The 15,996-nt window shown below is 36.6% G+C and overlaps 1 protein-coding gene across 2 annotated transcripts in view; it reads right to left on the reverse strand.

Moving 5' to 3' along the window:
- LOC149538684 (uncharacterized) overlaps positions 1-15,996 on the reverse strand; it is a 99,755-nt gene that overhangs the window by 18,302 nt on the left and 65,457 nt on the right. For both annotated transcript variants that reach the window (XR_016356091.1, XM_089800019.1), the window contains exons 3-5: positions 14,585-14,648; positions 14,316-14,445; positions 14,019-14,160 (exon numbers count right to left, since the gene is read on the reverse strand). Coding sequence is in view for 1 of the 2 variants with exons in the window: in XM_089800019.1 (XP_089656145.1) it covers positions 14,019-14,160; positions 14,316-14,445; positions 14,585-14,648 (336 nt within the window). In the remaining variant the exon portion in view is untranslated. The remainder of the gene's footprint in view (positions 1-14,018; positions 14,161-14,315; positions 14,446-14,584; positions 14,649-15,996) is intronic.

The following is a 15,996-nucleotide window of genomic DNA, read 5'->3' on the forward strand; positions in this document are numbered from 1 at the left end:
TTTTAGCGACAACTAAAAATATTCTTATTTGAGGAGATTTTTTGGGAGCAAAGAGTCCCATGGTTTTTTTACCGCTTATTTAAAGAAGCTTTCAAATAATAATCTTTTTTATAATTATTAAATTTAGAAGATAAATCTACAAGCAAATAAAAGATGGGAGGGAAGACACTATATGCAGCCACATGACAAATATATGGTTAAGCAGTTGCTGCATAACTTCAGTGCCATCTGTCCACTAACAGCTGCCTCAAATAGCCCCCATTTTTTCTTTCCTGCTTATTTAAATAAGTTTTTAAATTATAATCATTTTTATTATTATTTAGAAGATAAAATCTAAAAAGAAAATAAAAATGAGGGAAGACAATATATGCAGCTACATGACAAATATATGTTTAAGCAGTGGCTATATAACTTCAATGCCATCTGTCCATTTACAGCTGGACTATCAAATCCTATACTGGAGAAGATTCCAAATCATGCACTGTGCTATGTAAAAAAATTCATGGAACCACCTGCTCCTTCAATTTTTTAGCTGCAAGTGGTTGAGCGGGGCCATGCTGTTATAGAATGATGTCTGACATGTCTATTTTACTGAATGTTGAGGTTGCATCGCCCATAGTTGAAAATACTGTTATTGGCAACTTATCACCAAGGGCCAAAACAAACCGTCAAAAAATCGGAGATAAATCAGCAATTTATCAGCAAAAAAAGGGTCAACTCAAAAATTAGATTAAATTTATTTAGAAATGCATTTTTTTGCAAACTTTAATGAGGAGATGCATTGAATGGGTCAGTAAATGAGTAAACTCTTAAGCAAACTAAAAATAGTAAATTATCTTTGTAAAACTACAACATCAAAATAGTCTAAAACTTCCTCTTCCCCTTCCCATCAGCTCTAGCAAAAAGTACGGGAGAGATAGGGGGTCTAGCCCTGGAAGTCCGTTGTGGCTGCACCTTCTGCCTCTGCACAACTGTCTATGACTCAACCTCCATCCTAGATGTATATGATGTTGACACTGACCCTCCTCCTCTGCATCCTCTTGAATGTCATCCTATCCCACTACAAATCCATCCCCCTCCCTGTTGGTGGTCTCAATTTCTTAAAATTACCACTGAAAGATTTTGTGAAGCTGTCCTCTGTGCACTTAGTGAGTGCCCTGTTTTGGCCTTCAAGCTTTCAAATCCGTGTAAGTTTCATGTTGCATCATGTGAAAGGTATGTTCACCTCATTGCATATATCTGATTTGTTCATTTCCAACCCCTGGCTTGCAGTTTGAGTTGTTTTATAAAGTTCATTTTCTAACTAGTTTGTAATCTGCATTTTTGCCAAGTACAAAACAACTTAAAAAGGCCTACTTTGTAATTGAATATCTTGAGCCCTGCTAAGTGTCATGTATTCCTGACTAGGGGATATATTCATTGTGAATCAAATAGCATATCATTCATTTTTCAAACCCCCAAAGTCAGTTTTGACATGTTTTGCATATGCCCAGTAGAAATGGTTTTGTATTAATCTGCATTTTGCACTTATTCTGAAAATACAAGAAGCATTCTTCGAGGTCTTGAATTATAGGACCTATGATTGATGAGTGCAAAATGAGTGTACCCATGCATTATAGACATCACAGATACTCCCCATGTGCAGTTTCATGCCCTGATGAATCCATTTGACTATTTTGCTATGCCCTTCCAGTTGCAATTTAGTCTGATCCCCTAGTTATGAATTGCAAGAATCGCCAAGTGGTCTACTTTGCAAGTTTATAATATTTGACCAGATGGTTGTCATAGGTCCTAGTAGCATCCATGTATTGTCCATGTAAGAGTGATCCTGCATCCCAAGTTTCAGATCCTGAAGTGATCATTTGATGAGTTCTCAAGCCCAAATTCAATTGCAACTTTTTCTGATTTCTCTACATTTGCAGTGATATATTTGTACGTAGCCATTTTGAGGATGCTGTATATTGTAACCTACAGATTGTCACAAAGTCCAGGTTGCTGATTCCTAATGTTGATATCTAAATGAAACAGTGCGCCAGGTTTCAGCCCCCTGAGACTCCATCTGATATTTTTATCAGATCAGTTTGAAATGCAAATTATCACTTTATAACATGTCCAGTTGTAGATCTGAATTAAATTGGCAAGTTCAGAGATTAAAATCTCTCACCCCAAATATTGTCAAGACGAGCCCTTTTCCAGGATGAATGTATGTGGACCAAAGAATGTATCTGTCAGATGCCAAGGTCCAGTTGTGTAAATTTGATCAATTTTTAAGGCACTTTCAGGTGGTAGTTTCATTCAATCATATCACTTTGCAAAATTGGTTAAATTGGGGGTTTCAGTGATCTGTTGGTGATCAAATCTCGATCCAATTACCAAGCGAGGTTGCCCAGGAGGATTCTTCATAGGCCAGTCAAATGAAACCAAAAAGAAAAAAAATTTAAAATTGTCCAATCAACGTGGACCCGACTTGCCTCACCAGAATGTTTTTATTTTATTTTGAACATTAATATTTTGTCATTTAAATCATTTTGATTCAAACCATAATATTAATGTTTAAGATTTGAAGAAGTTTGGCTAGGGGTTTCATATTTCAAAACAGGTTAAAAATTCAGTATGGCACCGACAGCAAGCAGAGGGCTTCTAAAAAACATTTTCAAATTTCTGCAGAGTATATGGATGAGGCTAACATTGTGGAAGGCGGGATTTTTTATGAAATTGCAGATCGGTGTTTGAATTGCAAAGTTAGAAGCAAGGTTTTCTGAAATGCAATTTCAAGCTTTGAAATTGATAAGGGACAAGAATTTTGGTTTAATACATGATGTGCATCCACGCTAGAGAAAGCGACACAAGTGCAACGCACCAAACGAACAGAAGCCGTTTGGATTTCCCTCGCAGGGTTGTAGATTGGCAATGTACAAAGAGGGGGGCAGTTTTCTCAACATTGACCAAATTGCAGTTTGGAATTGTATACAGCTAACAGAAAACGTGCGCAACAAGGGAGGCATAAGGGGGAACCGTTATATCTTCAAGAAAATCCAAGCACAAGGTGACGCTTGCTTATAGAGAGACTAAAGTTTTTAAAAAGGTTGAAAAAAAGGTCTGCAAAAAATAACAGAGATGGGACACATAAATCTTATCAAGCAGCAGTTAGTAGGGAGGCATTTGGGGTTTAGTCCCACATTGTTGGTGTGACAAGGATATTTGGTATTTTTATATACCAAAGCACAGACAATAAAATGCCAATAAGCCATGGGCTTTTGGCAGACATGACTCGCGCATGGGGCCAGTTGGTGGTGACTTGGTGTCGCTGACTCAAAGCTGACTTGGCGGATGACTTGCGAGGCAACCAATCTGACTTAAACGTGACTTGGGTCAATTTGGCTGACTTGGAGGCTCAACTAGTTATTGACAAAATTTTGACCAAGCATTGTGACAAGCATGTCGATCATGGTGTTAATGTAGACAAGTGACTGGGCAGTGATGTGGCAATCCAAGAGCCAACCCAAACGTGAAAGGTGACACAAAGATCGAGTCAGTGTCGAGGGTCCAAGATGACACATGGCATCATCTTGTAATCCCATGATCCAAGTGGCAGGTGTGGATTCAAATGGCAGGATTGTGGGTGACGGTCACGTGGTGATTGCAGGCTGAGGTGGTTGGCAGCCAAGGGTGACAGAGGGTGAGATTTTGTGATCGTGCCATCCTAGTCAGTTGGGGGATGATGTCAACGCAGGATCACGGAGTGCTGACATGTAGGAAGGTCGATAAGCGGGTGATGATGGGCAAGGTGTCGATGTGGCATTCAAGTGTTGCACAGGTGAACCTAAGGGCCAATCAGTGGTTGCCATGTGAAAGTCAAGGGGCATTGACTGGAGTTGACTGAGTTTGACCAAGGCAGAAATGAGCGAGAAAATGCAAGTTTGAGCTTCTCCACATTCCAAAGAGTAATAAAGGGTAAGTATTATAATGTAAAGTTCAAAGTTCTCTAAGATAAAGGGAAACATTAATGTGGGGATTGTGCAAAGTGAGGTGATGTGTCCAATATAGGGCACCACATATTATAATGTGTAAATGCAAGTAGGCACAGGTAAAAAAGCACGAGAAAGGGCAAAGTGCTCAAATTGCTGTTTTGAAAATTGGTGAAGGGTTTTTATGCGCAAAAGGAAAAAACAAAAAGACATGAAAATATATTTCAGTAAGCTTTCCTCTTTTGTTGGTTTTTGAGTTTTATATGTGTTAGTTCTCTAGTTTTCAATAGTGAGTCTTCTGCAAGAGGTGGCTACAAGCATTTGCAATGGCGTCAATTGTTTTTTTGTTGTTGCAAAGGGATATTATTGTTGTATTCCATTTATTTTTGCACTAGTTCAAAGATGGAAAGAAAGAGACAAATCAAAGGGTATTACATAAAGATGAGAGAGCTGGGTTTTCAACAGCTTGGAATAAAATTAACCACTGACATATGGAAACACCAAATCAAATCCGAGATACTTCTTCCCATTTATTCTCTTCTTCTCTCTTGTTTTACGGTTACACTTTCATTGGTTTGGAGACCATTCTTTTGGTTCTAAAGCTTTTTGTTGTGTACCAGTAGCAAGCAATTTTCTAGGTATGACAATAGTATAAATCTTCCATCAGACCAAGTTTTATTGAATCTAGGTCAGGTTCTTTTGCTGGTTTGGGTGTTCTTAGTTGTATTTATGTTATATGCTAGAGATAGCATAGATTTTTCAATGAATATAATGTTGGTTCAGATCTCTCCATTGTGCAAACTAGTTAAGTTTTCAAAGAAATAAAGCAAAGTATTACTCTCTCTTAAGTGTCTTGTAGTGAGATATGTCTCCTTTTTTTCATGCTTTGGTCTAATGGATCAAAGTAAATGCTTGATAGAAGTTGAATATTTACTTAGTACATGCAGGGTTTTGATAAGAAGGCGAGGTTGGGATTACGGTTGAAGAATGTTGTAATGCAATTTTCTTAAATCACTTTGTTATTGATGAATTATGTTGTATAATGTTGTGCTTCTTGTGACTTCAAGGCCCAATGGGATAAGGTACCGACCTGAGCTAATTGTGGGCTTTTCCATGTGTTGTTGCACATATTCCTTTTGCTTCTTGCTGCAAATATTGATTGTCACAAAATTTCATTTACTTTTACGTAAGTTTGTTGTCTTGCCCTATCTCATGCTCCATGAAGGTTGATGTTCAATGGATAACTAGTCATTATCTAGTATCTCCCTATCATGTTGATGTTTTATATGAGATTTATTTGTGTAAAAAATGTCAATTGTGAGTCTTAGAAGTGTGTATTGAAGGGCATTGAGGTCTACCAGCCTTGGTCTTGCAAAGCCTAAAGTGCAGAAGGATTTGTTAATCCTCACCAATTGGTCTAGTCCTCTTACAAAGTTTGATAATTGGAGTTGGATTCTCTTTGGAATTTTTTGAAGTGTGTACTGGTACCTACTTTGTACTGTAAATCCATTTTGGGAGCCAACGCTCCATAGTTGTCTCTCCAAATCGTAAATCTCATCCTCTGTAAACAATGGAGGTTGATCTTGTGATGTCCAATCACAATAAGAATTTATCTCATCCAAATCAAGTGGACCAACTCGTGTTTCCTCTACCTTTCTTGTGCATAACTGAAGGTTATATTGCACTAAGACAAGGTCGTTCGGGCATTTTTGCACTAAAGTTCTCCTCTTCTTCATGTGGATGGCCTCAAAAAAGCTCCGATTGTGCTCACAATTGAATGAAGTACAAAGGCTGACATAAGATTCAAAGGGTATGACTTTGCGGATTTAAGGCATTTCCACCCTAATTTTGCCACCAAGCATCTGCAAAATAAAATATATGGAGCTTTTTGTGCAATTGGTCGTCAAAGACAATGTATGCAACACTTTCTCCATCAAGCTTTTTCAAATAACTTGATTCTAGTCGTGCTTAATTCACAAACATTTGCTTTAAAGCCATCAAAGAAAAATAATTTGCAATGTTGAGAAAATCGTTGCAAACCTTATGCCGCCCACTCTTACCAACTCCTTCCCTTGAATGTGAGCTCTCATCAAGCAAAGAACCCAAAGGTGATTGTAGACGTGGTTTTTGATCTTTCTTGCATCCTCTACGACCAATCTCACCCAATCTAGCTTTCTTATGTTCACTAAAGAAGGTCAAGAACATGCATTGCACAAGGAGTCCAAAAAAGTGTACATTGTTCTTGGAGGATCTTACCCACTGCCACATATGTCATTGCATTGCTAGTTATGATTTATACCACATTATCAATTTCTACCTCCATTACAACTTACTCCAACATTGAAGTCATAGTTCCAACAGTGTTTGCCTTGTTAGAGGCATCCACGAATCTCAAAAAACACATCCATGCAAGAAACTGATTGTCATATGCCCATCCATCTAAAAGAATGATCTAGCCGCATTGTTTCAATTGTACTCGTTGCTCATCTACCACTTTTTTAGTCCTAGAAACTGCATATGTGAGCAACCTACAAGTACAAAGTAAAATTAATGTAAAGTGCCCAATTTTGATTAATAATAAACTTGCATTCAACAAAAATAAGTGACTACCATAAAAAAAATTTAAAATGTCACTTTAGTATAATCAAAAGTCAACATAAGCTTTCAAGATTCAAAACTAAAAGCAAAAAGTAAAAAGTATAATATTTTAAAACTAAAGTAAGTGAACTAAGCTCCTACTCAAGTATGCTTGAGAAGGCGTCTTGTAGCCTTTTCTCACTACAACAATTCCAGTATCAAAATTTAGCCAATAAGGATATTCTGCAAAATTGAAGGTGGTGGTGTTAAAGTACTAGAAATCAACACAAGCAATGTCTACTTGTTGACACACATTGCTATTCCACCCAGTACCCTCCAATGAGGGTTGTGCTCCATGTGTGTTTTTGTGCACAATAAATCTATCTATAGAATACGATTGTGGCACCGATGGTGGTGCTCTACTAGAAGAAGCAAAAATGATGGTTGAGAATATATAGATTTGCGAATATGTGGGTCATGAACAGAGTCCACTATGCCCTCGAGTGTTGTTTATTCTTCAAAGTTGACTATGATACCTTTAGATTCAGGAATGGCTGCCCTCATGGCTAGTTTTGCCCTTACCCTTTGCGACTTTTTCTCTTCTTAGGCAGCGAACAAGGCAATCATTTTTCATTTTTTCTTTTGTGGTTACCTCACAAACCCTTATTGAATGCTTCATGATCCCTACAAGATAATTGGAATATCTTCGAATTCAGAACGACATAAGATTTAATAAGTGAATTGAACCATAAAAGAAGAGCTCGCACTGTTCAACTCTTTAATTTGTTTATTCTGAAGACCATAACCTATAGCCATTATATTAATAATAATTGTAAAATCAACATTGGAAGATGGCAAAGACTCGTCACATATAAACGCAGCTTCTTCCTAACATTAAGTCAAAACCACAATCAAGGGTAGTTGGAATTATCATCTAGATGATATAGTCGTCTTAAAGATCACATCAAGTAACAATAAGATATCATTTCAAAAAAACTTGTCTACGTGACTAAGGCATGAAAGAAGCTATTAAGTCATGAAGGATATTGATGTAAGGACTATCAACACCATATCGTGCCTAAAGAAATTAGCAGGTAAATCACCAATATCATCGTTGACCAAGACTATACATGGAGGAGACTAGTCAAATGTTATTGATATGATCATTGTTGGCATCGATATTCTTGTAAATAAGTGATCAATATCTACCTCTCCAAGACATACATAATATGGATGGAGTATCACCTATGTTCCCTGGAGATGCATCCCTGCCCAAAAAAATAGAGTTTAGGAAATAGGGACATCCCCAGAAAAAGGGATCTTGGGCATCCCCCAACCATCCCCAAAATCCCAAAAAATGAGGGAGACATCTCGGAAACGTGGGGATGTCATAAGGGAATAATGGGGTACCATCAGCCATCAAAAAAATTGAAAAACCAGACACGAGTTTTTAGGAGAAAATTTGATCAAAACCCAAGACAAAATTCAAGACACGATTCAAAATACAAAACTTTGTTTTTACGAAAAAACAATAAAACCCTATTTCTCATTTTTTTGTTTCCCCAAAAAAATCATTAGAGGGTTTTGGTGATTTTTCCCACAACAATCATGGTTTCTTACAATTGTTCTGGATTGCACCAAGAGTTGTTAGGGAAACAATCTACACAAGTGTTGTTTTTCTAGTTGTCTACAATTTGTATATAGATTAGTTATAAGTGAGGAAGATTTGTTCATCCTTTATACTCATCGACGGTGCCCCTTCAACAAGGGTCACCACTCTTCCCTTAACATGATAATATTATATAATATAATTGTTACCAATATAATACAATAATATAAATATAATTATTATCAATACAATATTTGTAATATTCAAAATAATTATATTATCACAACCTTTATGTTATCTATGTCAGCTTGAAGGAATCCAATCATAGATGTAATAACATTAACACCCCCTCTTAGCTAGGGAGGAATCCTTCTCAATATCTGAGTTATGTTGTAACATCTGTGACGAATACTCCCAGAGGGTGTGTCCATCATGGCTACTCCCATGAATGGAAATGCAAACAAACACATGAACTCGTCACCAAAACACTCAATGCGATGTCGTCATCTCATCATGACGTTCATTATGGCTACTCCCAACGGGTAAATTAACACTAGCGTTGAGTCATGGAGTATCCCACATGACCTCCACCATGGCTACTCCTAGAGAGTGGGTCCATCATTGCTACTTCTATGAATGGAAAATCAAATGAGCACAAGTGATCATCACGAAATCCCTCAACGTGATGTCATCATTACATCATGTTGTTCACCATGGCTACTCCAAGAGGGTGAATATGCACAAGTGCTAAGCCATGGATACTCTCACATGACATCCACCATGACTACTCCCAAAGGGTGGATCCACCATAGCTACAACCTAAGGGTGGGACATGGGCTTTCACCTCAAATTTCTTCATCTCAGAGAAAAATGCACTATGAGGACTGACACCTCAAATTCTTCTGTCTCAGAGAAAAAATGCACTACCAAGGTTGACACCTCAAATTTCTCCATCTCAGAGAAAACCACACTACAAGGGTGAACACCTCAAATTTCTTTGTTTTAGAGAAAAATGCTCTATGAGGGATGACAACCAAAATTTCTCTGCCTCATAGAAAAATGCACTACAAGGGATTGCACCTCGAACTTCTCCCTTAGAAAAATTCATCAAGCAGGCTCTCTCTGATACTCCCTTTAAATTAAATATCAACCTTTCTTCACCAAGCAGGCTCTCTCTAAAATAGATATCAACCTTTTGACCTCCTCATCCAGATTGCTTCTCATCAATGTCAGACTCTGTTTAAATCAAATATCAACCTTCTGACCTCCTCGTCCAAGGTTTCCTTGGATGGATTGTCAAACTCCCTTAGAATTTGATATCGACCTTCTAACCTCCTTGTCCAAGGTTATCTATTATGAATTGTCAGACTTCGTCTGAATGTTAATTCTTCAACTTTGAAGAAACTAATCTAGATATGTAGCGCCAACTCAGCCTTATGGTTGCAAGTTATGTCTTCATTTCGAAATAGCCACCTACAGTTCAAGCTTGGCACCAACAATTTCAAAAGTATATGCTCACGCAGGAAAGATAAGTATGCTTTGTACTTGGAAAGAATTTAGAAACAACAATGTATTTGAATTCACTAAGGACCTAGATTTGACTATCTCCCACAAGCTATATGTCTCGCTCTTTGCTTGAAATCAGTCAGTCTCTATATAGAAAGTTGTATCTAGCACGATGTGCTTCAATTTATAAGAGGTTCTCCTCCTACTCAATTTCCATCACTACTTGGATTCCACAATTTATAAATGCCTACATATAGTTTATTCATAATACTACTTGGGAGTCCACTATTGATATTCACAACGATCAGCCACAAGTTTACCTTGAAGCTTGAAGACGTGTGCATCAATTGTGAAACATTCGATCCCCCAGCTATTACCAATCTCAATGTCACTCCTCAATGCCAAAAACATCAATGACAACGACGAGATCTCTTGCATCACAAGGAATCTGCCATCAAGTCACCTTGGCGTTGGGAGTCAGCAAGGTGGACCATTTTCAAAATCATTGAAAATGGTACCATTCAAATTAAAAATAGAGACAAATGACTTGAGCACACTCCAAAATGGTGTTTGCGCAAGACAGCGAACCCACACATATCATAGAAGGATCTAGAGAGACACAATAAAACCTTCTCGTACTAATTCACCAAATCAAACAAAGCATTGATCTTTAATCCTGGGTACAAATTCACAACCCATTTGAAATGCTTGCAAAAACCCTACATCACACCCAATAACCACATGCCTAGGCATTTATCTCATTAACTTTATTAAAGTTTAATCTTACATCACTAACATTTAGTCTTTCAAGCAAACAGAAGAGTCATGCAATAATATATCACTCGTATTAATATTTATTATGCATTTCTGGTGACTACCAAAACAGGACAAAGCAATAATCAGAACTTCTAGTCATAAAGTCATTGTGGTGGTATTTTTCCGATAATTTGAAACCAACAACGTTTGGGCTCGTGATTAATCACAACTAGTCCTTTCTCTCTCCACCTGTTCGGCCATATTACCTATACAGCCTCCTCAATTCTACTGGTATGGAAAATTACCAGTACAACTCAATTCATCCATACATAAATGCTCCAAGTTAGAGATAACTGTTGAATTGACACACACACACACACATAGTAATGTGAGCATTATGAGCTCAATATAGAAGTTGCATTATCCTTGTATAGTTCATGTTTCCATAGAAAGCACAGAGAACATCTCAATCTATGGAAAGCTAATATCCAGACTTGTGTGTATGATATTATAGATCACACAGAATCGAATAGAGCACAAAGCCCTTGAATACAAATTGTATGTATGCTGACAGTAATCGCAATTTCTTCCTCCAACAATGTGATTGATCTAGTTTCTATATGTGTTCATTATGAATTGTGTTTGGTATTCGTTAGACATATTGTGTCTCCATCTGCAACTGCCTTACATATATGCTTTCTCCAAATAAATATCGCATTGATAGAACAATGATGTCTGATACTGTAATAGAAACCACAGCCGCTAATCTGAACATTTATCGATGTCTTTTTCATTGAATGAGATATGGTTGAACACAGTCTCGTGGCCTTCAAGAATACTACTATTTGTTGCTGTTAGGTATTACCCACAAGAAATAAGTTCTCTGATGCACATAGAATAAAGACTTTTGATAGCGTGTCCAACTTGTGTGCACCATTTACTAGCAGATTGCACCACTACTTTTGTCGGTTCCTTTCAAAGATAGATTGCCACAAAATAAATTATTGCTCCAGTAGTGTTTCTCTTATATATCTTCTGAGATAAATGAAACTTCGGTAATATTCTATTTAATAATATACACATTCAATCAATATTAAAAAACTTCACAAGAATTGTATCCTAATGTTGCATACAACACATATTCACTGTTGTAATGATACTATGTTGGCTCCCAAAAAAATAATATATTGAGTTGCTCAGTCTCCATATTCCCGAAACTAGCAAATAAATCTGCAACCTTACGAGCAGATCAAACAATAAGTAAGCTCTGTCCATATCAAGGAGAGTTTGGCCATAATATGTATAAGTTAACCATGAGCGTACCGTCCAACCGCAGGCTAAGAACACTCGATACCTTCAAACGCTAACAGTGAAGAATTTCATAAGCCAACTGCAGGTAACAAATCATGAACTACTATGTCACACCTGGCTTTATAGGGATATTGAACCCCCCAAAAGTAAGGGAACTAAAACCTGATAAAACATTATCCTTTGACCAAAAAATTCGCTTGTATGAAGCTTATCAAGCACATAATTGCCAAGATGATGAATTAAATTGATCAAGTGGGGGCTCGATTTATTAACACCAGTCAGTTCATAAGTTCTTTCACCAATAATATTCTTCATATCTCCGTCTTAAAGAATGTTCACATCACTCAAAACAGACTTCAGTACATACTTGTTCGAGCAACTTGTTCTCCACATTTTGCACCAAATCGTAGTGTTGGCCTCTGATATCGTGTTGTTTTTCCAATTGTCTACAGGCTGTTTATAGAATAGTTTTAAGTGAGGATGACTTATTCCTTCTTTATACTCATCAGTGGCGCCCCTTCATGAAGGGTCACCACTCTCCCCTTAACATGATAATATTTTATAATACAATGATTATTAGTATAATAATTAGATTATCAATATAATAATAACAATATTCTATATATAATTATATGATCATAACCTTTGTATTATCTAAGTCGCCCTAAAGGAACCCGACAATAGCTACAATAACATTAACAAGGTTTTGTCGATTTTCTCCTCAAAATTGTGGTCTCTTTGGCTATAGGGAGTGATACCTCTGTTTCCCAAAATTAGGTTGTATGGCTTTTGATTATCTTGGTCATTAATGCGATCAGATTTCCACAATCCATCATAGTTATGTAAATCAGTTTCTGGATTAGATTGTGTGGAGATTTTTACCATCAACGTTTCGAATCACACTACGTGATCCATCATCAGGATGAGAGAGCAAGAGATGTCAAATAAAGTAAGTGATGATCTCTTGCTTTATTTGACATCTCTTGCTCTCTCATCCTGATGATGGATCACGTAGTGTGATTCGAAACGTTGATGGTCAAAATCTCCACACAATCTAATCCAGAAACTGATTTACATAACTATCTTGGTCATTTCCAAAAGTTCTGCAGATTCAAGGAGGATCTCAGCGGTAGGCTCATGTCACAAAGTGCTCTAAGGAATAGAGGGCAGCCTTGTGTGGATTTGTGACCAAAAGACTTGCAGATTGTCTTTTGTAGGATAGTCACAATAACCATTAAGGGAGGGTATTAAAATAATAATGTAATGTTGCTAATGGTCATCTTTAGTAAGCTCAGTTTTATTAGTTGGTTTCTATTTTTGATATTCAGTTAATCATTGTTTTGTTTAGAGATATCATCTTGTATTTTTCTATTTAAGGAGACTTCCTCTCCATTGTTTAATATTGAACTATCAAGTTTTACAACACTTCTAACAATATTGCTTTGAAGTACAACTACCTTGAGTCTAGACTTCTCGAAGTGCACAGAGTTGGCCTCGTCTCTTTTACCATTGAAAAACATATATGCTATTAGTTTAAAAATTCATTCACTAATTAAATTGTTGTGATATTGTCCATATGCACGGCATATTCTTTTCCAAAAGAGACAGCTCACCAGTCCAGATAAATGTTTTGTTTTCCCTTTATAGAGCCACTTTCATTGAGAGAGAAATCTTTCTCCTCGAATATGAACAAGCACATAAGTATTCTAGGGAAGCAAGCTCCTAGCATTCTTATAGGTAATGAACTTTGCTAATCAAACTGCCATTTAATGTTGGGAGTTATCATAACTGGAGTTAAAAGTTATTTAAGTTACCGGCACTCAACATTAAATCTGTTAATTACAATTTTACCTTTTGCAAATTATAAGGCCCCAGCTATCCTCCCTACAAAACACACCAAAAGTCAAACATTTTTTTTCAGATCCCGAAAATATAGTGGTTTTTCCTCAAATTTTTTGCTGTTTTTTATTACAAAACATGCAGATCATGAAGAACAATGCTGAAAATTTCAGGAAAATCCATTGTTTTTTCAATTTTCTGATTTTTGGTCAAAGGTGCATTTTGCAGGGAGGATAGCTGTGTCCAATTATAAGTACTTATATACATGCACCCAGCCATACCAAACATTTTGGGTACAAAGGAGGGTGCGGGAGCAGGATCCATCCTATGCTGAACCCAAAACCATTGATAGATAACCATATTAGCATAATAATAAGGAATAGAAATCAAATTAACCAATTTACACTTCAATGACTGTAAAAGAAGAGTAGAAACTGAACAGACAATCATACCAGCTGCAGAGCCAACTTTTTGTAGAACTCCTGGCTGACTGTCTTTTGAGATACTCAAGTACATAGCATTTGATGGAACCGTTAATCGTGCAATATATGAAATTAATAGCTTGCGAACAAAGAGCCCTACAAGCGTACTTTCCTGCACAAAAATATGAAATAAGGTTTAGAAAAAGAAACTAATTGAGGCCTTAGAACTAGTACTAGAAGTAGAAACAGTCAAACACAAGCTAACAAATAAAAGAAAAACACATTAACTAACATACCACTTAAGGAAGAGATCAATAAAATTCATACCTGCATCATTGCAGCATCAATGAATGGGTGTATATCCTTTGGACCAGGGGACGGCCCAGAATGAAGCTGAGTGGACATGGCCACTAGAAGCAGATTGACAACTTCAACATGTAGAAGATAGGAACTTGGACTGAAGACCAAAGTAATTGAAAGCTCAGAGATACAGAAACAATAAATAATTTTCTCTATAATTTTTTTTTTGAAAATCATAAATCCTGATACACCTTCAAAATTCAAGTAAAATCAAGAAAATCAATTTTCATACATACGTAACATCTGAAGAGCCAACAAAACCCAGTAGCCCTTGCATAAAAAATTCTGTGACGCAGTGAACTGCATAGATTGAAACCAAGATGATACATCGAAGTTACAAGTAATTCAGAATAAAATAAGAAAACATGAGTACGTTTAACACAAAAAAACCTAATATGCATTGAATACCCAACAAAATTAAAGAGACAAAAAGAAAAATAAATAATTGATATTGAAATTCTCATGAGATTTGACATGTTTGGTAAGGAGCTTATTCTGAGAAGAATAAGCTTTTCACAAGGGACTCCAGAAAAACAGATACAAAATGAAACAAAGAACGAATTCAATTTTATGCTGTTGTGATGCTGTAAAAGGATTATAACCAGCATTGTATAGAATAAATTCTAGTCACCTTATTATATGAATGTCTTTATTGTATCTTCTCAAATTCAACAGGATTGACATCCAGCAAACAACTAGTACAAACAAGAAGCACACCTTAAGATACTAACATTCAGGTTGTGTATCACACTCTCATATTCATAAGGGCCACCTGCATGAGACTGGCTTAAGCAACAAGGTCATAGTTAGACGATAGGTAACCAACATTGTGGATGTTTACCACAATATCTGTACTTATTAATAATTATGCATTGGTGACATGCAGGCAACTAGTTCAAGTGAGAAGTGTGTTTTTTGTTGCCTAAGAGAGCTAATGTCATGGCCACAGTTACAAGACTCACCCAAACTTGCAAACTGATCGAAACAAAACTTGTCCATGACAATTAGGTTGGACATTTTAGAACATTCAAAATGCCCCAACATAAAACATGAGATACAAGGCCAAGCAGTGTTTGCACACATTTTTGTGTCTTAAAAAGCCCAACACCCATGTTTCCATAATTATAGCTGCCAAGGAAGCAAGGGCCATTCCCTTATCAAAGAAACTCTTCTTGCTTAAATCCTATCATTTATTTCCTCCCACACTATGTTCAAAGCTCCTTCATAAAATTTTAAGGATTCCATTGAATTGTCAAAAGCTTATTTTCCAGAAATAACACAAAAATTTCTAAGACCATAGGCCTATGCAAATGCTTGTTTATATTGATCTACACAGCAAGAGAACAGAGATGAATTGTGATTATAAAATTCAAGGTTTTAACAGCGCGATGGGGAACTGATGATCTATGATAGTGGTTTCTCAGGTTTGAATAAATTCAAATAAAAGAGAACTTTGCAACAAGTTGTTAAGGCAAAACCTAAATGAAGCACAACAATTCAGGATATATAATGATTCCAAACACAAAGAAAGCACCACCACACATCAACAAGACAGTCCTCACACAAAATTTGAAGTAAACTCATTCCCAAATAGGAAAGCAGAAATAAATATTTCATAGAGTGCAGGATCTCCATGTGTAGGAACGTT

The sequence above is a fragment of the Cupressus sempervirens genome, chromosome 9, assembly GCF_028749045.1.
Source record: "Cupressus sempervirens isolate cs-2001-9-10 chromosome 9, ASM2874904v1, whole genome shotgun sequence".
Classification (NCBI taxonomy): domain Eukaryota; kingdom Viridiplantae; phylum Streptophyta; class Pinopsida; order Cupressales; family Cupressaceae; genus Cupressus; species Cupressus sempervirens.